Source organism: Anoplopoma fimbria, chromosome 7 (assembly GCF_027596085.1).
Source record: "Anoplopoma fimbria isolate UVic2021 breed Golden Eagle Sablefish chromosome 7, Afim_UVic_2022, whole genome shotgun sequence".
NCBI lineage: Eukaryota > Metazoa > Chordata > Actinopteri > Perciformes > Anoplopomatidae > Anoplopoma > Anoplopoma fimbria.
In genome coordinates, this window is record NC_072455.1 from 16,206,658 (window position 1) to 16,231,043 (window position 24,386).

The window sequence follows — 24,386 nt, forward strand, 5'->3', positions numbered from 1 at the left end:
ACTTTAGAACGGCAACTATACACAGCCTTGATATGCAATGTAACTGTGAGATAGAGTAGTACATAAAGTTAAAAATCAACAGTTTCATTCAGAGTACAAAACAATTCTTATCATAAAAATGTTAATTTTTTTCTATAATGATAAATGCAGCAAAAAACAAGTGTAGTGATGTCTCTATATTCAAAGGCAAGGCACGTAATGTGGACTATATGTCATCGTGCAAATTAAGAGTATTGGAGAGATTTTCCTTGTATAAATATGTCTGGACTGGAGAGGCAATGGCTGTGAACATGCCGTGCACAATTCTAGATTTCAGGGATTTGCCACCACCTGGATTCAATAATTTCAGTTTTCAACCTCTTCCACTGCAGAGTTAACCTTGCACAAACTGTAGCTTTACACATAAGCCTACTGTACATTTGCATGAATTGTACATTTCCATGGATAAACACTTTGCATTCCATATATTTTTTTTGTAAACATAAGCTTTAGAAGCTGATGGCCAAATGCATATGCTCTTGATCTTACCGTGAACATAAAAAAAAAAAAAAAAAAAAAAAAAACATGAAATGCCGTTTTTACACACTATGTGTGTTTCATTTCTTTACTTATGTTCGGTTACTTTTCCCCAAAAATAAATTAAAAAAACTCCCCATAATGATGGGAAGGGCTCAAAAGAAGTGCTGGTTTTGCTCAGCGCTGCACAGGTAGCTTAGTGCTTGCCTTCAACTGCCTTCCACGCTTGATGTTTTTCTGATGTGAGAAGACGGATATGTGACTGAAATCAAATTCAAATGTTTTCTTAAACATTTTACCCATAAAACCATTTAATATTTATCCCCCATCCTTTAGAGTCTTAGGGCTGACAGACTGATAGCTTCCCTTCAAAAATTTAATTGCACTTGCCTCTATCGAGATTTTCTTATTCTCCGTCTTTTAAAATCCTTTTGTAAAGGAGTTGCAAATTCTTTAATGAGGGGTCCAATCTCAAGCCAAACGTTTAGTGTTTTTTGAAAACCGCATCAAGAGTTCACAACTCTTTCCGTAAGTATTTACGTTAATTCTTGAAGTAAATAGTAGTTAAGAATAAACAAAAGGCAACACATTTTCCGAACAAAGACTCGTATCACAGTAAACTGAAATCAAACGGAAGAAGAAACACTGAATTCACAATTTTTTTTTGTTCCTATGGTGTACACAGTGAATCGTTTGACGAGGGAAAGCCTCTTTTCAAGAGGTCTGATCGAAGAGCTTAGAGTCTTGGAGCCACCCACCAGGCAGAAGGTGTCTATGCGCAGACCTCTTCACTTGAGTGTGTGTGTGTGTATGTGTGTGTGTGTGTGTATGTGTGTGTAAATCAAGATTGTACAACTTCCCCTCAACATGGAAAAATAGTAGGAATTGCCGCTAAGAGACTAGAGTGTCATGCAATAAAACATTAAGGCATCTATACATCACAGTATTTGAATGGATTGAAAAGTTCTGCAAACACGACAACTGACTGGTGGGTGGTGGATGTGTGGGCTGGGCAGGGCGAGGAGACAGCAGACCTGAAGCTTTTCCTTTTTTTTTTTCTTTCCTCCGAACCCTCTTCTTCACTTCACGGCCAGTGTACTTCATGGGGTGGGACGGGAGTAGGGGGGATTGGGAGGGGGACGATTGTGCAGCTCGTGCTGCTTGCTGGTTTCATCCATGGCTGCGGACACCTTTAGTGCTAACTGTGCACCGCCAACACCCCCACCCACGCATCCGCCCTGGGGGGGGGAGGGGGTCATCCGGCCTCTGTGTGTTCAGTTCCCCGTCTCAGCAGGGACCAGGGGCTCACCAATGATGTTTATGCTGTAGTTCTGGTGGACATTTGTTGGCAGAATCGGAGTCCCGTTCGACACTTGGAATGGAACTAAGCTCGCCCAGGTACCAGGACTGCGGAGAGACAGAAAGAGAGAGAGAGAGAGAGAGAGAGAGAGAGAAAAAGAGAGGGGAGGGAAAAGACACAGAGAGAGACGGAGAGATTAGTCACATGCCGTTAACCTGTTTGTGCAGCATGCAGTCCAAAATCAGATTCTTTCTTTCAATTATCCTGAACACTGCTTCGCTAACAAACAGCATCACTGCTCTGCTGACAGTCATCAAGGTTCAAGGTCTTACTTTTGTTTTTGTGCTAGACAGAAAAGGGGGGGGGGACAAAAAAGAAAAAATGGCAGCACTAGCTCATTAATCTAAGCTGAGGTGATTCCACTTGATTCCCAGTTAAAGGCCATCATGCGAGAGGGCCGTGACGCAGGGCCCTCTCCTCTGCATTGATGGCAGTATAGAAAAGCATGAGGGGGAGAGTGCAATTGGTGGTGGTGGAGGAGGGTGGAGGGGGGTCCCCCCTACACAAAGCCGTCCCATCCCTATTCATCTCACGCTAATGGCAAAACAACACAGTGATTGTTCCCGGGGAGCAACGGTGCTAACTGAAAACGCGAGCGGGAACAAACAGCATGTTGTTCCCGTGGGGTGCTGCTCTACGTAGATGTCAGATAATTAGCCCCCACTCCCCCACCCACTGCCCCCTTCTCCCCCACAGGCCCCCAGTGTGCACTCATCTAACACTCTCCCACCTCTCACATCAACCCCCGCTAAGTCTGGGAGTACCTGTGTCGCACACATCTTCCATATTCACCAATAAGTAACTTTTTATTGACGTGCTAAAGTGAGGGGAAAAAGTGGTGGATAAAGTCCTGGACGGATCAAGACAGATGTAGAAGAGAGGGGTAAAGATGGATGACAGCGGGACAAAGACAGTGAGGAAAAATGAGGAGAAAGTAAAGTGGAGGAGAAGAAATGTTTGGGCAGAAGATGGATGACGAGGAGGAGAGTTGTTTTCAAAAGGAACAAAAACGAAAAAAGGACAGGGCTTGAGTCTGAAGATGCTGGTCTGCAGGAGTGGAACACAGACGTGATTCTGTGTGAAGCTTCATCATAAGACAAAACTGTCTGCGTTCATGAAAGCCACTTATCAACCAGTCTGCATTTTATACAAATCACTAGTCATTGCTCTTTTACTTGAAACAATGGAAGTGCAAATTCAATTCACCTCGCGGTCTGAAAGAGTAAGTCTCTGTAATAAAGATCCAAAGAAAGAAAGAAAGACGGAGAGGAGACGATGTATTCAAAAATAAAAACAAACATCGCTCAAGTTTTAGATTGGTTTTGAGTGCGCAAGGAGTTAAAAAAAAAACCCTCAAGGCTAATCCCCTCTAGCAGTCCCCCCTGTCCAGCCCATCCTCATGCTCTCCTCTCTCTCCTGCTTTCTTCCCTCCTCCTTCTCTCTTTCACCCTGCCAAAAATCATCCGACAGGAAAGGGGGGATTAAGTTTTTCCTACCTTTGCTGAACAAAGAGCGCACAGAGTGGCCAAGGTCTCTTTTTTTCCCCTTTCGCTTTCTTTCTATCTTCATGCCTCCCTCCTTCCATCCCTGTCCTTATGAGACTCCTCTCAGGTAATGGCTAACGTTAGGGGGGGGGGACCACACAGCTACAAAAGCAGACTCACGGGTCTTTGTGCGCACTAAACCGGCAGATCGGTTGTAATCTTGTTAAAATCGATGGCTGTCAGTCCGTATCTGCATCCCATAACCTAAAGCTGCACTGGGCAGGAGTTTTATGTAAAGAACTCCTCTACTATCAGGCTGATTGAGACTTTCAGACTGGCCTTTTTTAGTTTGACTGAACTTTGACTACAAACTCTGTCTTTAAAATGCAGCAAGTGAGGGCTCCTTCTAAAGAACGACAGACCTTTTAGCGATTGACATTTTGCTTCTTGTGCCTTTTAAGTTATTTGAGATGATGCAATCACATACAGGCTGTGTTGAAAGTGCAGTATTTGGTGCCACTTTACAGGAATTCTGTGTATTGTTGTTCCAATTTGTCAAACAGTTCCCTTCTATGCCTGCCTATATGGTTAAATTTGCTTTATAATGCCACTATTTCTATATATTTTGTCACCATACAAGCTGTTGCTTTATATTTCTGCACTCCAAGCAGCTTTGAACAAGAAAAACCTGACCTCAATTGCTGTATTTCCTTAGGTAACCTTCAAGATGGCCTCCCCTTGCCCTGTCCAAGCTCCCAAACCTCACTAATTCTACTCCCTGCAAGCACAGCCCGGGCATACAGCGTGCTTCGTTTAAGGATTAGCTCCCTAAATTAGATTATCTAATGGCATCTTAATGGATTGCTGACCCATTTCCTGCACAATGGCAACATGCGAGTCTGGCAGCGTTTTAATTTGGGGGCTAGCACTGAAGAGGCATTGCGGAGTGCTCAGTTTAAAGGGCAAGCAAGATAAAAGAGAAATCCGACTGATTCCATCTTTATGTTGAATGGTTTTACGTGAATAATCCATCATAGAGGGAAAGAAAAAATAGAATAGAATTACCATTGCGTCTCTGTAATAATATTAACTTAAATTCAATTGGGATCTATTTAATCTGTGCTCATTACTGTACACTTGAATGTAGAAAATAAGGAGTGAGCTGGTGTGTGAGTAAAATAAAGAGACCTTTTGCTGCTGCAGGGGACATTTTCTCCGCTACCTCCACTGGTCTATTAGGAGGCCTATTGAAGGGGGTTCTGCTGTGTGCATGTGTGTTTGTAAAAGAGTTTGTAACTTCAGCGGGCACACACTGTACACACACACACACACACACACACACACACACACACACACACACACACACACACACACACACACACACACACACACACACACACACACACATGATCTACACTTCCATGGAAAAGAGGAAAAGGGAGACGTAACAGGAAAAAGCTTAGCTCAGCTTGCTCGCTCTGCCATGGTGAAATGGTTCAGGTTTTTCCCCCAGAGAGGGAGAGATACAGTATGGAGGCAGGTTGGAGATGAAGGGGGGAGGGCCAGGGGGGGACATTTTGTAACTTTTAGTTAATGAGAGTATAGCATGACTTCAGAAAAAAGTCAAACAAGGTTTAGCTTGTTCTAATGTGTAAAGTAAAACATCCTCACGTGGCCAAAAAAGCTGACCTGAAATGACTTCAGTTATTCTACATGGTTGAACTTCATTTGTTCTAATTACCTTCATCAAAAGTTTGTGTTATGAAATGAGAACACTTTGTTTTAGTTGGTTGTGAATCCAAGAGGAAAGTTGTTTCCCGACCTGAAATGAATTTGGAATAAAATTCAAATTTTCTCTTAAATCCAATCTCTTAAATATAAATTATTCTGGGGGAAACTGGAATATTCTCTTGCAGAATAGAGACAAACCAATCCTTATGTTCTCTTGAGATTATACAGCTAAAATAAGAAAAAAAAATAAAATAATGTAACAAAGTAAAAACAAAATATTATAAAATACCACTTCAGTAGTCAGACAAATTAGATTTGTATGTGAATTTCTAAGATGTAAGAAAATCAAGAAGAGTTTTTATTATATGCTGTTATTAATTGAAGTTTGTGTGTGTGTGTGTGTGTGTGTGTGTGTGTGTGTGTGTGTGTGTGTGTGTGTGTGTGTGTGTGTGTGTGTGCGTGCGTGCGTGCGTGTGTGTGTGTGTGTGTGTGCGTGTGTGTTCGTGTGGTGCAAGAGAGACAGAGAGACGGCATGAAAGAATGAAAAGGTTACCTTTGCCAAGTAATCCCCAAAGTGTCGTCAGTGGCACTGGGGCCATAATGCCTGCCGTTTTGAGTCACGCTCCAGTCACACTTCCTCAGCTGTCAATTGAAACCTAGCAGTCAGTTCACTGGGCCAAGACAACTTCCACTTCAGATCACACTACAACTCAACACGGTATAAACAAATGCATGCAGAACAGCCTATAGCAAGAGCAGCAATAATTAAAATAAAAAGTGACTCCAAAATGAGTCCTAGATGTTACTGACAATGTAAAAGTAGTGAATGGAATTCAATATTTGCTGGTGAAAATAACAGTGAAATCAAAGCTATGGAAAAAAACAGACAGGAAAGAAATAGCATGCAATCACAGTTAGTGGTGACAGCTAACCTGGAAAAAAAAACTGAGTTGGTTAGTCACAAGTGAGTGGCATCATATCGGTAGTTCATCTATGAGTGGTTACATTTGTAAGGTGGTTAGCCGATGAAGCCATGCAATCCACTGGATGCATGCGCCCTGTCGATAATCACTGCTTCACTGGAAGTGCACTTTCAGATTCAGGAAGGAGTACGCATGCCCTCAAGCATGCAGACTTTTTTCATTAGCTAAACTGTTTGTATTGATTAGGGGTCAAAATTACACTGAACTTAAACAGCGCACGCGGACACACACTCACACACATGCACGCGCACACACACCCCTTTTTTAAGACACGCCAACCGTACATACAGATTACAAATTACTGCAAAAAAAAAGAAAGAAAAAAAAGCCACACACAAACGGTGTCTCCTTTGCATGCATTATGCAAGCGCACGTGTCGGCAATCCAGCTGAGAGCTATCTCTGCCAATACCAACCTAACCTTGCCCTGTGGTCAACACATTCATTTGGTAATGCATCGGGATAAAACTGCACTGTTAGCACTCTGCGTGCAGTGGCAGACGTTTTGCAGAGGCTCTTAAGGGGGATTTAATCAGATATATACGCATACACTGAATATTCAGAGCCATTTGCAGCGGTCAAGAAATGTGTTCTTTCTCCTCCGAGCACCTGGGTGAACACATCCGGAGACGATGATGGTTTCCTACTTAAGCCATATTTAAATACAGGGTTTTGATTTTCTTTCCCGGAACAAATGCAAAGCAGTGGAAAGAAACAAGGAATTTTAGGCCTTTCAAGGTTGTTCTTACATTAGATATTAGTTAAATTTGAGTAGGAAAACAATGCATCTTGTTCCATCCAGTGTGTTTTCTCTGTATTCAGGGAAGGTTGGGAGACTAAGCCCCCATGCCGCTCTCGCACTCTCTCAGCCTGACAAAAGCTTGGAGAGAATGTGCGGGGTTGGGCCAGACGCTCGGTGCCACCGCTCCTCGAGGGGCTCGCCATCTGTCCGCTGGCACCGGCACATCAGAGTGGCACGGGCAGCGGGGAAAAGGGGGGACTGATCCGGGGAACGTTAGCAAACAGATGCGGGCAGATTGTGGATTAGGATCCTTCCTTAGATAATACCAAATGACATCTGATCACGGATCTTTCCCTGCGGAATGCTAGATGGTGGCATTCCCTCGAGGGGTTAACCAAGGCGAGAGATGAATGGAGGGTTTTCACACATTCGCTGCCTGGGAATCGGAGAGCAGGTGTGGGAGCGTGTGGTGGTGTTGTTTTGTGTTTTTTTTTTTTGCTGAAGCCTACTGTGTGTGTGTGTGTGTCCAAGGACTCTATTTTAGTGGTGCCATATTTGAAAAACTGCTCTGAAAAGTCAAGTATTCAGATGACTATTAAGTTATTTTATAGTTATTCAATCATATAATTATCATTGATAGTTTAAAAAATTAAAACATTATATAATGATTTCAGTGTTTTAAAAAATGTAATTCAAACTAATCTAGTTTCCTCTGTTTAAAAAAAAAATAGAAAATAAAAGGTAGCTCTGACAGCAGTAGATCTAGATGCAGTGCAAGTCATGGCCTCTCTCTGTCACACAGACAGACGGACGGACAGACGAAGCCCACGTTTAAAAACCTTAACTCTCTGGCCATATGTGTGTGTCTTGCTCCCCTTTCCTACCAAGCCCATCGACAAACGGCTGCAACTAAACAAGCTAAAGTGTCGGTAAGCCTCACAGATCCCACACAATAAACATCCCCGTTGCCAGATGAGGACAATGACAGAGTATTCGGTGAAAGTGTTTAGTCCTGAGAAACTTGGCTCGGTGTCGGCCCCACTACGCAGGCCAGACCCCAGGCCGTTAAATCATACCACAGAAAACAAAAACAACAGTGACAAGCAAAAGCATGATGAATCAATTGAAAGACTGTTTAGAGTTCCTTAAGCTGACAAGATCACTTATTCATCTAGATATAGCATGGCATTCTTCTTTCACATTTTAAGCAACTGTCTGTTGCACTTTCCTACTGTGCAAGTCCAAATATTTGTGAGGTTTTTCTTTGCTAGGCCCAAAATACTTTCTGTTTTGTCTTGGTAGTGCAACAGGATCACACAAGTTTGTTTTAGGATAATTTGCTAATTAGAAATTATCAGCAAGAAAAAAACTGTATCTTTTATTCAATTATCATACTTTATGTATAACTCTGGCTGATTTAGTCCTCTGGGGGCAAAGCTTTGGACAAAATGTAGCCGCTCAGCTCTGATCAGACTGCTGCTGTCTTATGTGTAGTCACTTTGTGCCTCACTGAAAGAAGTAGCAAGGCTGCAAGAAAATGTGGAAGACAAACTGCGCAACATCAGCCAAGTGAATCCTCCCTCTCATCCTCCTCCTCCTCGTCCTCCACCCGAGTGGAATAAAAGCATCCCATGACTGCTGACAAACATTCACTGATATATGTATATATATATATAGATATATATATATATCTATATATATATATACATTTTTCTTTTTTTTGCCTACTCTGATTTTCTGAAAAAAATGGGGAGCCAGAAAGGCATAGAGAGAAAAAGAAAGAAAGAGAGGAGTGAGGAAACAGAGGCCAGCTTTGTCATTTTCACTAAACATAAAAAAAATAAAGAAAACGAGCTGAGGAGAAACCCAGCGATCATTATGTAGCCGCGTGCAGATGCATTCAATTAGTTGTGGTTGGAAAAGCCTTGGCCTGAGACCAACGCTTTCAATAAGACGGGGTGGGGGAGAGCACTGTCTCCCGTCCGACAACACCGCAACACTCCTAACCTCGCAAGCACACACAAACGCTCTCACGTACGCACACACACACACACACACACACACACACAGGGCGACCACATCTGCCCTCGGACCGCTGCTGGGGCAACCGCGTGACGCCAACGCTAAATATTCAGCTTGTGTTCCGAAAATGAGTGTGCTGATTACATGTGGTATGTGTGTGTGTGTGAGTGTTTCTACAGTAATGTGTGCAGGAAATAGAGCTGAGCCCATTACTCCCTCAAAGACACCCACATGTCCCATCCATCTTCTGAGTAGTGGCCACACAATGACAATGTATTTCCTGACCTCCTTGAAAAAATCCCAAGGAATTAGATGCCTTTTCTCTATGCTAGACGGTATTTTTTTAACCCTTACTCAAAATAATATCTTATATATTCAGCAATACTACAGATTCAAGAGAAAATGTAGTAGAGCTTTTTCTTTTTTTTTTTTAGATACATCTGAATGGATTACTGACACGGTTTCTACACTGCTTACAAAGTGTAGTTCTAAAATAATTTTTGTCATATAAAATTAATATAATCTACTCAAATTCACCTCATGGACTAACTTGAGAAATTAAATTGTGGCTCATTTGAGATCTTTTAAGGGTCAAAGAAAAAAAACTGTGTTAAATTGTTAATAATACTATAACTAACATAGCAGTAAAGTAAAAAAACAGAACCGCATCATATTCAAAGCAAACTTAAACCTGCTGTCTTAAACTGTGTGAAGGCTCAATCCTTTTGAGGTCTGAAAACGGTGTTCATTTTTTTCTCCCAATAGTGAATGCTTTGCTTGACCTCAGCCTATGAATGCTCTGATCTGATCTAGAAGCGCTCTGATTTAACAAGACAGTTTAATGCTTCCAGCAAATCAAATTCAGAGTGTGACAGGTTTTTGCAGAGGGCAGGGATTCCACATCTGATGTGCGGGGAGATGGGGGACAGAAAATGAAAGGACAACAGGAGCAGGTGAGGTGAGTTCTGGAGAGGGGGGAGATCTCACCTGTTGCTGGTGGAGGAAGGCTGGATCTCTTGGGCTCAGGCCTACAAAACGGTTAGCCGTCGGGGTGCCAGGGGCTGAGTAGCCTGGGTAACATGCCATCACAAAAACACAAATACATGCTTGCATTAAAATACGTATTTCAGGAATTCACACGTAGCTGTTGCTTTTATCCACAGTGGCTTACCATCTGTCAACGTTACAAAAAAACAATAGTAAAGTTCACGTGGAGTCCCACAAGGTTCAACTTTCGGCACACTCCCATTCTTCAGTCATTTGGACATTTTTTTGCATGGAATAATTTTTCACAAATACTATTTTGCTATTGTGATAATGATTTTAAATCAAAAAAAAAATTCATAGATGTTTTGCAGATGCATGTTACACTGTAGATGTTTTAGAATGTCATATACAATGAAAGAGCAACTTAACACAGCTGAAAATGTTCCAATCACTTTCCTGCATTGATGTAGATTTGTACTCAAGGCGTGCAGCAGGTAATGGGTATTGGTTATCACTACTCGATGATAGGGGCTCACCTTCTGTGGATGTGGTGATGGGCTTGGTGTCTGGCATGGAAAGCGAGACGGGTCGCACGGCGCCGTGGTGTGGGGAAGGAGCCAGAACTGGGGTGAAGTGGCCTGGGACTTTTCCCACCACCTGACCGCTGCTGTTAGGCTGCAGTTGGGGTACAGACACAGAAAGACACAGTTCAAAACGAGCCCTTCATTTTTAAAGAATCTAACACCCTATGTGAAGACAGGCAAACTGTGTCCAGTGACTTATGTTTACAAGCTCTTGTTTGCTTGTAAATGTGCAGTTGGGCAGATCTCAATAAAACAATACAAGCATGTAACAAACAACACTTTTCCAAAACGGTTAGCACTAAAGAAACTTATTTAAGAAAATTATGTCGTAGCCTTGTATCTGGGGTAGTTAGTTCCTCTTAACGGCTCGGTTTGTCCTCACAAAATCAACAACAAAAGGAGACTAGACCGCTCACTCTTGCAGTTAATGCTCCATCACAGTTATTTCTAAAACTCTAGTGGGGGGTGCAAGAGCAACAATATATCCTCAGTCACTGACGATGGATTTCCTACATGATTTTAAACAATGTTTTAATGGCGCTCATAAATGAAATTTAGGAGGACTCGGCATGAAAAGACTGAGTGCGCTGTGGAGTGACCTGTTACAATGGTGTGAATGTGCGAGTACAGAGAGCGAGGCAGCGAGACTATATATATAGAGAGAGAGCGAAATAAAGGAAGCTAGTGGGAGCTACTCTTTGCAGACGGCTGGAGACTGTCTGGGGCGTTCGTTTCAGGGCCGCCCCAAGTTCAAAACTCAAACAGTCCTTTTTGGAATAGAATTGTGTCCACAGGGTTCCCTTCCATGTGAATAGAATGTTTAATTAGAGTGTAATATAATCTGCGTTAAAGCAAGCATAAAAACATTCTGGCACTCGTCCATGGGATTATAAGCGCTGTGTTATTTGCTGAGCCCTCCCCCCTTTGCCTCCCCCTCACCCAACTGGTGTTCCAGCGATCTCCCTTCCCTTCCCTACCGGACCCCACCTCACTAGCCTGCCACCAACCCCCCTCTCCCCTCTTCTCCAGCACCCCAGCAGAGGGCCAGTTAATTCTGCACAAGAGCCGGGCCCCGGCAACGGCAAATATTTACAACCTTTATCATTCCCCGCGGTTTTTCTCTAGAGTAACAATCTCCCCCACGTACCCCCCCACCCCCTCCCCTCTAGCCCGCTCCCTGCTCTGGAGATGGAGCCGTCTACGAGGCCTTTGTTTACAGTGAGAACAGCGGGGATATAAAACTCACATAAATATCACACGGCTCTCTCATCTATAGAGACTGCTCTCTCTCTCTCTCTCCAACACACTGGCTGCAGTGTACGCCCAGAATATATAAGGGCCCTAAGCTATTTGATTTACTACCATGTCTTGATACAGTTTTGTATGTCAATGCAATAGTTTGCTTGACTTTTTTTTATTTTTTTAGCATGACTACAAAATAAGGCTGAGGGCGCACTATAACCTTTGCCAAGAGCGTTATATGAAACAGAAAACATACGCTTCTCTGTCACATGAAGTGGTCGGCAAAGTTCAGTCTGGGGTTGCCTGCAAAATGAATAATGGTTTGATTTAACTATGATTTAATTCACCACGAATTAATCTAATTAGTTAACTCTTTGCTTCTGTAATTATAGGTTTCTGACCGGTATTATTTCCCCACATACAGCATAGGCAGCAATGAAGAAACATGTCCATTTAGAGGTTCCCAGGACAAAATACTATTAAACTGTGGTCAGTTTAAGGGCTTAAAATCACTAATTTGGGGTTTATGAAATAATCTTTCTTTTTTTCAAATTTCCTGCAGGACAGCACTGTGAAAAAGCAGTTCATTTTAATGATATAATGAATGACCAGGAGAAGGTCTCAGATAAAAGAAGAAAAAAAAACCAAGCAAAACAGGATGATGCTTCTCTACTTGCAAACAGTCCAATGAGGCAGTAATGAAATAATGACAAATGCATGCTATAATTTATCTTAGGTCAGATGGGAATAGAGCCGAACAAGATAACAAAAGACTACTAGAGGCCATGAAACTCTTGCCAAACCAGCCTCCATCTTCTGGCCAACAAACTGGCTTCTTCAAAGACAAAAAGAGAAAATAAAAAACACTGACCTGGCTGCTCTGCGGGCTGGACGGGTCGTATGACGGCACGTAGCTCTTGAGGGGATCGGCTGGGTTGAGGTGGGGCGGGTAGCGGATGGTGGTGTGCGAGAAGTAGGGCGACGGCGCCGGGGGCAAAATAGCCGAGGCCGAGAACTGCAGAGGCGAGTGTGGAGGGGGGCTCCTCGTCGATATAACTGCAAGAGAGACGGACAGAAGAGTAGGGAGGATGATAAATATTGAGTGTTTGTGAGAATTAAGATAAAGTGATCATCATTGATCTGAGAGGGTGAATGAAGTATCGGCATAGATTTTTTGACCGTGTTCAAAGTCTATTAGTACAGATTAAGCAAGAGAGTCGGTGGTTAAAGTCAGCGGTAACTCACCACTGTGTCCTACACCTGTTAGGCCTGGGTGATGAGACTGAGAGAAAGTGCTGAGTCGTGGTGAGGAGTCCTGCGGGGAGGTGGGGCTGAACAGCGGCTTCTCTGGCTTCTTCATGGTAGGAGAGGACATATCTGCTAAGTGGGAAAAACACACACGAGCACACACAAACAAATGAATGCACGCTCAAGGTCAGAACATTTCTACATGCCTTATTGATTATTTAAACTCTTAAAAGTCTTTGATCAGATCTTTCAGCATTTTGCACAGGTCCAGATGGCAGAAATCTTTCCAACTTCTGTGTCGTGTTTTACATTTTCTGTTGAAAAAAATGGCCAGTGCCAGTGCACAAAAATAAACATTGCAAATAGGTGTTTTGCTGAAAATGTATCAAAATCTTTCCCCTCCAGCTTCAACTAATGCTTCCATTTCTCACGATTGAAAGGAATTAAGTGCCAAAAAATGAATTACGGTTGAAATTGAGCAGAATTTGATCTGCGTGGGATTATTATTACCAAGGGCACCCTGTCCTTAGCAAATGCTGTAGACAAAGGGGACGTGTATTTAGCAAATTAGAGACACTGCAAAGGGTCAAAAGCACTCATAATCTCTGGAATCATAACAAATCACTGGACATCCCTAAGAAATATGAGTCCTGTGAAAATGCGGCTTTTGTCAAGTCTGAGCAGACAATTAAATCCAGTGATCTGATGTACAGTTGTAAAGCAGCCGGTTGCTCAAATGGGATTTAAAAATTTCAAGACCCTCACGTAATCTTAAATAGAACATTACAGTGTAACATCTGCTCGCCTCGGCCTTACACGGTGTCTGACAAGCTGTACTGTTATTCCCCATGAATAATCCTGAAGGCTCGGCAGAAGACTTGAAATTTGTTTTAAAAAATGTGTGTACTTCTATAAACTAAAAGTAAGCGCACACCTCTTAAAGTTGCTCACTTTTGCTGCGCTACACTTTAATGAGCAATGTTCTGCTCTGACGGCAGCGTGGTTTTCAATTTTCCATGGTAAGACACGGTGTCTGAAGGGAACGTGACAGAAAATAGATGCGCGAGGCAACGGACGATGTCTCCAAAATAAGCTGTATAAACAATGTTGTTGAGGCTTTCCCATCGTATTAAGCCGCCCTTTCCCTCCCACGACATGGAAGGATCCACCCGAGTGACAGGAAGGAACACTCTTCTCCAGAAAAAGAGAGCGACAAAGGTGGCTGGGATTCAGGGGGATTTCCCAGTCTGAGGTTGCAAGAGGATACAGGCTTAAGTGCTTTCATTTTGGTGTCAGAGGGAGAAATACCTTAGAGAAGATTGATATCACTGCTATATGTTTCCATGTATAAATAGGAAATATTTTCTGTGGTGGACGTGTTCAGCTTTTTCTCACTTGTGCTAATTAAGTCATTCAGGGATCCGACTGGACCGCCTGGGGAAATGAAACACGACAATTAATTACCAGAAATCTACCCCTTTAAATAGTGTAAATAAAAAGTGAGCATTTGGACCAGCTTTTTTTTGTGCATTTGGACCAGTTGAGATTGTGTACATTCACATGAAAAAAAGTCTTTATTCATGTAGTATTTTTCCTAATAAAAGGAAAGCGAGAAACAATTTCTTCCTCTACATGGAGAGGTTTCGTCGAACTACAACCATGTGCGAGAAATGACCGCTTGGCACTTGGGAGGCCTCATATGGGTTTAATATCACCCCACTTCTCATTTATTCTCTCCTGACAGAATAATGGCTGTCTTTGGAGAGTTTCCTACCCACTGCTTTCCCTTTCTCCTCGCCCCAAAGCGTCTAAGTTTACGCAGAGCAATGCTCTCAGGCCTTGTGGAAAGGGACAGGCTGTATATTCATGTACCCGACATTGGGCTGCGGTTGAATCCCACCAGTGCTGTGTCTCTCGTATGTCAGCTGGTGTTTTCCTCTCTTAGCCTTCCTACTTATTATTATGAAATTTTAAAAAAAGGAGGACTGGGTAGAGGAAAAAAACAGAGGTTTACATAGTTAAAACAAAAGGTAAAACCACAGATCAAGTCTGTGTGAAAACGTTTTATTTCAAATCATTTTGTCCGTCAAAACGTTTCCTACCACCTCTGTTGGTAATATCCAGAGGCAGTGCGGGCAGCAGAGTGTGGAAAGAAGTCAGCAGAGAGTGAGAACACGGGACAGTGAGGCCTTAATTAAAAGGGTGACGGGCTCTGCTCTGCACCAGGAGACAACGTAATGAGACATGCAAGCCGTCCCGTGAGGATCTCTCTTACTCTCTTGTGCAGAAACGAGCTCGCAGGACAGCTTGTTTCATCGCTATACGAAGCTCTACCTTTTATTTTCCAGATCCAGTAAAGCCTTATGTATGAGCTCATTAGGTGAGCTTTATGTTTTAATTCCCTTCAAACAAGTCCTGTGCCTTAAAGTTAGCACATGATCATCAAAAGTCTACTGATTTGGGATTCCTCTCAAGTTCAGCCAAGATGTATAGCCTGATATCCTGATGAGGAGTCATTTGAGAAGTTTGCCCTGCAGGTCTAATGGCTCAACATGAGGTTTATGAAAAGGCATTTCTCTATAAAAGCCAGCCACAAGTTCTTTCAGCTATCGGCATATGAAGAAATATGATACACCCAACATTTTAACACTCACAACTTGCACTTGTATGAAAGTAAAACTTCAGTTCATCAGTCCTCAAAATAACCAGAGTGCCGTTACAGCAAGTTGTGCATTACAGCTGGAACAGTTTGTTCTCAGGATACTCTGCATTGTCGGATCCAATGTTTCCTTTGTGTAAGCGACAGGTGCGAGCAAATACAGATTTACATCCAGACAGCGGTTCAAATGGGTTCAAACATTTATATGACTGGTGATGCCTGGGGCTATCTCTGTCATGGTATGTATTTTAAGAGGGATGAAAGGGTTCATGTGCAGAGAAACCAGATGCAGTTCATCCGCAATGAAACGGGTGGCGGCATTGATGTACAGTAGCTTATGACTACTAAGGCTAAGCGTTAAAGAGGGTTCAGCTGTTAAAAAGCAACGTGAGGTGTTTGCTTTGATCGAATCTATTTGCATGCGATGAGGGTGAAACGAGTAATGCTCTCCTATCCCTCATTAAATTCTGTCAACATGCTGCCGTGCAGCGTTGAGCTGTGCGAGACTGGTCGCACAAGGGCTGCTCCCCGACTCTGTGTAACCCGTTTGTCTAACTGTGCGAATGCGTTGGAGGGTGTAACTGAAAAAGTGCACCCAAAGCCTGATAAAACCTTGCATAAGTGGATAAAGGTGGTCAAATAAAAACAGGAAAATCACCTCCGTCTCTATCGTGCCAGTTGGCCCGACTGCTGGCTGGCGAACTGGGTGACGAGTAGAAGTCAGGTCCTGTCGGGCTGGTGTCCATGTTCTCGTCCATGTTGACGGTTTTGGGCCTTTTGCTGTGGGACATGGGAAAGTATATGGCTTAGCAGGGCCAGTCATTTTAGGTATAATGACTTTCAAGATCACAAAATGGTGTCTCTTCTAATTCGGGGGCGGTTGAGGTTGATGTTTGCCGCAGATTAGTTAAAAGGATAGTTTGACATTTTGAGAAATACACATATTTACTGTGTTGCCAAGAGTTAGACAAGAGGATCGACACCACTCCCATATCTGTATGCTAAAAATGTACCAGGATATGGGTAGTTTAGCTTAGCATTAATACTAGAAGCCGTGTTTTTTCTGTATTGTTAATAATATACAATGCCACTGCTATGATAGAAAGTCTTCCCCCCCACCAACTTTGTCCAAAAAGCTTTGTTGCTGTAACTTCCACTGACCTGCCGGGAGGGGAGGACAGGGAGCGGTGCAGCCCCACACTGGAGTTCAGGTCATGATAGTAGGGCTGGCTGGGCATGTCGGCCATGGAGAAGTTTACCGCAGCACCGTGGGTGATGGGCACTGCAGAGGACACAGAGAAAACAAAGAGAGACAGTTACTCTGTAATCACTTGCAATGAAGGAGTCCAATGTCAGCAGTGTTGTCAGACTGAGTGCTGCATCTTTCCCCATACTTGCATCTGTGGGGCACGCAATTAATTGCACAATAGCTTGACTGACTGTTATTGACGCTTTGTGTTTAGAGGCCCTGTGTATTAAATGAAGCGCTCCCTATTCACAGGTTAACTGTCTGACCATCATGGGCATTTCTGCTGAGCACTCTGATTAACAAGTCACTGCTTCCCAATGTTGTTGTTGTTGCTGCAGGTAAGAACATTTTCACAAGAATGTTTACAGTAGCTGCATTTTAAATGTGGCACCAAGAAGACACACTTAATATACACTAAATATAAAAATAGAAAACAGTTTTTGTAAAGCTAAAAGCACCAAAAGCAGGCCATTTTGTTGCTAAATAAACTAATTTGTGATGCATCAAAAGTTAGATGAGATTGGCCCCTCAAAGTAAAGTGAACATGAAACCAAATTCACAATCTTCGACATTTCCTTCTCTTCTCTACACTCCAGTATAACACTCAGCAGTTTCCTCACATAGTGATTTACAGTGGCAAAGGTGTTGTTTTTCTCACTGCGGTCAAGGTGAGGGATATTGTTTCAAGGGGAGGCCGCGCCAGTGTTTACAGAACAAAAGGAGTTCACCACCCATCGTCACTCTCTCCCTCTCTCTCCTCTGTCTCCCGCTAGTCTCTCGCTCTGCAGTGTGTGGCCCTGCGAGGCAGCCTGCAGCTTCGAGCGGTTGGTTGGTTTGGAGCCGATGAGAGGATGGAGTGTGTGGCGCCGTCTGTTGTGGTCTGAGGTTCACCACTGGCACGGTCCCTCCGCCAGCCTCCACCCTGGCAGCCCACTGTAGCGCTGGCAAAGGCCCCTACCCGCTGCTACCCATACCGAGCTGTCTGTAGAGGAATGCATCCGGCTCGAGGACGCAGAATACAAGAGCATTGTATTTTTTTTTTCTTTTCATTCATGGATGAGGATACCCCCAACCATTTCTGTCTGTGCTGGTTTCTCTCTTCTTGGCACTTGGCTGCCCTGCCTGTCATCTCATTTAATACGCAAAAAAAACAAACTGTAAATGAAACAATGATGCTGCTTTTGCCACACAGTGCTTCCTCTAGCAGTAACCTCGTCTTACTGTATAAGGGAAAAAATTTAACATTTCATCTGCCTGCGCATGTCCACATTTTCTGTTGACAAAATGTCTTTACACTTGCAGTGGAGGCTCCCGTTGCATTAATGAGTGTCCCCGTCGAAATGCTGGATTGCGAGGCAGCCTTGAACTCGGCAGCTCCCTTTGATGGACTTCAAAGAATGTCTCAACAGCCCGGAGAGTCGGGAGAGAGGCGCGATGACGGACGAGCGGCTGCTCAGATATCTTCCCAGGGAGTGACCGGCTGAGTGAGTGACAATTCCTGTGTGTCCATCGACCTTTTTAAAATTCCAGCTCGACTTCGGCCGGCTTTAGTGAAAAACTGGTCTCGGTCACATGAGAGCAAACACGCCAGCGCGGAGGCCATCTGGTCAGGGGGCAAATTAGACACTAAACAAAAAACACAGCCTTTCAAAGGGTATTCAGTCTCTGAGCATCGAAATGAGTGGGTTCTGCCTTTCAGAGGTTGATGCATGAGACAGCAGAGACGCCCTGGTCCATGTTCCTCTATCAGAAACACTTTGAAAAGGCAGGTGAACGGAAACTTAGCTTCAAACACTATTTGTTGCTCTAAATCTGTTAACATGTGAATGACCAAAACAAGGGTATAGAAGTATTAATTTTAATAGTTGGAAGTTAAAGTATATATGTATATATATATATGGATAGGCATTCATAGACAATTCAATTTCTTCTTTCTATATTTTCTCCTTTAATAATTTGGTGTATAAAATATTAGAAAATTGTGAAAAATAATCAGAATTTCCCAGAACCAAATTTGACTTATTCAGATTGCTTGTTTTGTTAATCACAATCACATCGTGATCATCAAAACAGTTGCCAAATAGTTATCAGTGGATTTACTTGACCTGTTTCAAAACCACTCCAAACCTTATTCAACACTGAACATGAATTACACAACACTCTGAGTCGTACATGAGACCGGAATAGACTGGTACATTCAGAGACAGCATGACACTGGTATGTTTCTCTTAAACACAGGTTATTGGGGGGGGGTGGACTGGAGTCTCTGTGCACCGCAGGCATGTTCCAGAGCTAAAGTACAGACAAAGAGCGCTTCGGGGTGACCTCAGTTATCAGAGTACGGCTGGAGGTAATGGCTTCGCGGAGGGCAGACATGTCTATACAGATGCACACAGGCTCGTACAGACGGCTGCACGGTTTAGTGTTCTCTCACTGCAAAGCAAACCGGACAAACTGGATTTGCCACACTACAGTTGTATGGTGGATTTCAGTAAATATACAGAGCTTGGGATTTGTAGAAAAGCTTCAAGTATTAAATTGTGTTTATATGTAAACACTCAAATTCTAGCAAAACTCGTGCAGATCTAAAGGTGTTTGCAGTTACCTGATTCGACCTCTTCACAGGGCTGTGTGGGCGTGTACACACTGTGATTGATTGACATATCCCTGACTCTCACATTAAGTAGGTTGCACCTGTTAGGGCAGGGAAACTTACACCTTCCACATTCCTGTAAGTACATGGACTTTGTCCTCATGTGATTCCCAGCATCAACGTGAGCAGATATCTAATCAGTGATAAGTGAAGGAATACCTGAAACCATCTGTGTGGGTGCAAAATTACAATAGGACGGCGGCTACTGTATGTACTTACTTCTGGACACTCGCACCAGTTCTGTAACACTGAAGACTCCTGACTTGATGAAGCTGTCCTCCAAGTAGACTGCAGAGACAGGGACATACAGAGAATCAATATTACAGTCATGCTTGTTATTCATTGAGCACTTTCATACCAATTGAAAAATACACATAATAAAGTTCTTTGAATGTGAAATCAACGGTAACATTGAGTTCAATATGTCTTCCAACCCTTCTCAGACTAAAAAATTGTCGGCCTTTTGGATTTGTTATCCATAAAGCATTAACTTCGGTTATAAAAACATTTAAACTGACAATATTTTCAGACAGACTGAAACCCATAAACAAACTGTTTTTGATAACATGTTAGATTTAGAAAGAGCACAAAGGTCACACACAAACAAGATGACATGGATTCGACAAAGACTACACAAAGATTTTCAGTAATCGAAGGGTCGAAATTGTCTATATATTATATCCTATTCCCATGAGATTTAAGCTGTGGTTTGTTGACTTGTAAATGAGAGCAAAATAAATTTCAGTTACTGTGCTAGTGTTTCAGTTGAAGTGTTTAAACAAACAAGCAGCAAGTCATTGTGTGCAGTGCAGTAAAGAGTGACAGGACAGGTGTGTGAGGAGGAAGGAGTGACATATAGACTCAAACTTCTGCTGCTGAGAGTACACAAAAGAGCACACGGTCATCCACAGGAGCTGCCCATTCGATCAAATACACAAGCAAAACTTAATATCTGTTATGCTAAGACAACGTATCACACCAAGAAATATGCACCTTCAAGAGTCATGTACTGCAGTATTTAAATATATGAATATTTACTCTTCCCACTGTAAATCAACAGTTTTGGAAGCCGCTTTGGAGACAAAATGGAGTTCTTTCAACGTCAAAATAAGAAAACATTACAATGTATATTGTTTGCAGTGTTCTGTATGACCTGCCCAAGACTCAGCAACTCAAATCAGAGGCTAAAAGTCAAATACGTAAAATAGCCAGACGAGTTATTGACACCCAAATGACCCAGGCTTGGGCTTTGATGCAATGCCAAGGGCACCATGTCCGTGCCAGAAAGATAGGCGGCCGGCTCGATTGGCACCTACAAAGCCTCATGCCTCCAGTGAGCCAACGGCTTTTGCAGGGGACCGTGCCACTGCCGGGGGCCTCTGAGGCTTGAGTCGTTGGCTCGCTAGCCTGTTTTCCTTGGCACCTGCATCGGCACAACCGGCTCTTGAGGTAGACAACTAATTATACTTCTCAAACTATTTTCATTCCAATGTTGTGACGACACAGCGCAGGTCAGTCCGAGCGCTGTCAGAGAATATTCCCTACAGCTGGCTCACCATGACGCACTCAGCTGCCAGCCAAAGGTGCAATCTGCCGTAACGTTTTCGTTCCAGATCTTTAGTGTCTCTTTCTTTTATTTTCACACCGTGTTTTATGTTGCCAATAGGATGATGACGATTCAAATTTAATGAACCAATTACATTTTATTCCTCGGCCTGAGCCAGCGAAGGATGTCAAAAATAACTTCAAGTTTTTAAAGTATGTCAGTTTGGTTTAATCTAGTTTGGTACTAACGGTCCCTTTTATGCAGTTCCAATCACAAAATCATACTTAAGTGGAAATCTGTTTTTGTTGTTTCAAAGGCATTTTTTGGGATGAACCTAAGGCAGTACAGTACAGTTTTGTTTGCTTTTTGGGGATTTGCTATTTTGACTGCAAGTCACCGAGTTCACAGCAGATCAACACTATTTAAACTGAGTAAGTTATGATGTACATAGGCCGCTGTACAGAGGGCAAGCTGCAGAGGAACAATAGAGCGATGACAGGAGGGAGGAGGGAGGATGACTGGTACTGTACATACCTGGAATAGGGTTCTTGCCTGGCTCATTGTTACTGGGACTTCCTGACTGCTGCGAGTCTGCAAACACACAGAGAGACGGGAGGGAGGGAGGAGGGGGGGCTTAGTATAGCAGGAGGACATCTTACTGAAACACTGGTTTCTTGTCAGCATTGATTATTTCCAGCAAATATCACCTGGTGGCTGGGCGAGGACACTGTATCCTATAACTTGTAATAAAAAAATAAGTGAATCAGAACTTTAATCCTATTTACAGTTTGTCTCTCAACAACCACAAACTCACTGAGGTCAATTAGAATTAAGAAAGAACTTCTTTCAAGACACTCAATAAGACAAAGTGCATTACAGGGGACTCAAGACTTCCTGGTGCATTAGTATATATTTTTTCCTTATCTACTAGTCAAGGCGAGCACACCCACTATACATTAAACAAGACAGTTTTGTTTGAACAGCATTATCATTAATGGGAAGGCAAACCGAAGAAAAGAGCTCTCTGTCACTGACACTGGATAGCCTAAAAGTTTTTTACCGGCAGACCTCTGGGTAATTTTTCAAAGGAGCTAAAGGGAGTGTTGGCGGGGGTGCAAGGTACGAGCACAGAACAAAACATAGAGAGGACGGGAGGGGCGGGGAATTACAAGGAAACATGAGTGGAATTCTTTCCACCGGCTACGGCGCGCAGGCTTTGGTATGAGGCGGCCCGGACTGACGTCTTTTACCTCCAAGCCTCCACGGGAGAGGATTCTATCACTCCTCCGCAGTTCCTGCTCCGGTTGATCACAGACAGGCATATGGCCCCCTTTTTTATATATATATATATATATATATATCATATCACACGCAACTGCAAAATTTGTGAATCATCAAAATGAACTGTATTCATCATAGTCAGACATCAATCTGTGCGTACAGTGTGTTGTATGTTTCATGTTGGGAGGGAAAAAAACAGACTCAAAATAGCACTGGACTGCTGCCGTGCCAAACAGTGAAGGACAGCGTCTGAGTGGACCCTCATAATGATCCAAACCGGCCAGAGCCCACACATGCCCCGAGAAGGAGAGGGCCCAATGAGAACCAGCAGGGAGATTAAAATCTACGCCTTTAACGCGGGAGAGCCGAGACAAGAAGCTAGAGACAGTGAACTCAGATACCCTCGCCTTGCAAAAACACCCCTTTTCCTGCCGCAGCTCTCATGAGCAGCGTTACGGAGGCAACGGGGAGAAGGAAAGAGAGGGGGGTCGGGAGAAAGAAAAAAAAAAAAAAAAAAAAAGTTGAAAGATTTATCCGTTACTTGTTCTCCCTCTGTGTCTCTCTCTCTCTCCCTCTCTCACTTGTTCCCCCTCTCCTAAATTTGACTATTAAACAGCGCTGCAAAAACAGAATGTTCTTGGCCGAAGCTCAACAATGACAAAGTAGGGAGGGAACAGGACCATACGTTAAGAAGAAAAAAAAAAAAAATCCCCTCTTTCCAGAATGCTTAGCCCTAAAAATGCTCGAGAAACGCACAAGTTATGGTCTCACAATACATCTCCGATACGCTTCTTAAAAACATATGGGTGACTTTTGCTCTCTCATCGTGTAGTCCCACGTTTTTTAGAGATCGCTGCCAAATCTGTCATGTGGACAAGTAGAAAAGCTGCTTTAATATTTAATGCAGAAAGTGCAGCTAAGGATAGTTTTCTTAAAAATTGCAGAAAGTAGCCCCAAAAATATTCAAATATATAAAGACAAAGAAAAGCAAGCAATCTTGAAATTTGAAAAGCTGGAGTGACAAAACTATTTGCATTTTACTTTGATAAATCCCTTCATCAACTAATCAACTATCCAAATTGTTCCAGAAATCATTGACCTTGTTCACATTTGTGCAAGTCGTTGTCTGGTCCCAGCAAAGTTTGCCTTGCACCAATAGGCGGCGAGTCCCTAAAGTTTCTCCACACACACACACACACACACACACACACACACACACACACACACACACACACACACACACACACACACACACACACACACACACACACACACACACACACACACACACACACACATGTAAAGCAGCTTTTGTGAGCGAGCGGAGGTTTGTGTGGATTTGGCACAGCACATGTCCATAAAGTGATTGCGGGGAGCTCAGTGGCCTTGTCTCCCTGTCTTCTCCCACACCCCCATGCCACTTTCAGAGTCATCCATCAGTCTCGTTACGACTGCCAAGTCTACACTCGCGCCCAGAGAACTGCTGAGTGGGAGAGAAACGGGCCAGAGGGGGAGAGAAAAAAGATCACCGGAGAGTGGAGATGAGGTAAATGCGAAAAAAGGTGGCGAGGGGGAGAGAAGGAGCCAGGAGGTGGAGGCGGGAGAGGTTAGAACAGATCAGAGTTTTGTGTTTGTTGGTTGATAATTTTTTTTTTCTCCTTCTTCGAGGGTTGAACAGGCAACCATGACAAAAAAAGAGCAGATGGTTGTGGCAATTAGAGATCCCAGGCAGCATCTTCCAGCATGAGGCCCCACTGTAGCATCGGGAGAGACCACCTGGATGACTCAAGGTGGGATGCGAGCATATGGCGCATCTGCCAGGCCTGCACCGGAGCTGGAAACACCTCCCCTATTGCATTACATTCTACCTTTGACCCGAGAAGGGCAGCCTCATGCTCCTTCATCTTCTCTCAGGGTGATTATTACACTGTTTAGAGCAGTGGTTGCACATTTGTCAGCCCGCAACTGTGCTGATCATAATCACTGAACATTTTTTATTTTTTTACATTTATCACTTTTTTTGCTCAACTGTTTTTTTTAATAAAACCTCAAATAAAGATAATTCTGGATTTAAAAAAAAAAAAAGGTTTAAAAGCTAAT

At 43.2% G+C, this 24,386-nt stretch overlaps 1 protein-coding gene across 4 annotated transcripts in view; it reads right to left on the bottom strand.

Moving 5' to 3' along the window:
* Window positions 1-558: 558 nt before the first annotated feature.
* The window catches only part of LOC129093220 (nuclear factor 1 B-type-like), a 59,858-nt gene continuing 36,030 nt past the window's right edge, over window positions 559-24,386 (bottom strand). For 2 of the 4 annotated variants that reach the window (XM_054601159.1, XM_054601156.1), the window contains exons 3-12: window positions 21,540-21,596; window positions 19,679-19,747; window positions 16,719-16,839; window positions 16,216-16,337; window positions 12,896-13,027; window positions 12,522-12,706; window positions 10,361-10,499; window positions 9,825-9,907; window positions 5,645-5,733; window positions 559-1,923 (exon numbers count right to left, since the gene is read on the bottom strand). In XM_054601159.1, coding sequence (XP_054457134.1) covers window positions 1,791-1,923; window positions 5,645-5,733; window positions 9,825-9,907; window positions 10,361-10,499; window positions 12,522-12,706; window positions 12,896-13,027; window positions 16,216-16,337; window positions 16,719-16,839; window positions 19,679-19,747; window positions 21,540-21,596 — 1,130 coding nt within the window. In that variant the 3' untranslated portion in view covers window positions 559-1,790. The remainder of the gene's footprint in view (window positions 1,924-5,644; window positions 5,734-9,824; window positions 9,908-10,360; window positions 10,500-12,521; window positions 12,707-12,895; window positions 13,028-16,215; window positions 16,338-16,718; window positions 16,840-19,678; window positions 19,748-21,539; window positions 21,597-24,386) is intronic. The other 2 variants (XM_054601157.1, XM_054601158.1) reach the window with 2 other exon arrangements.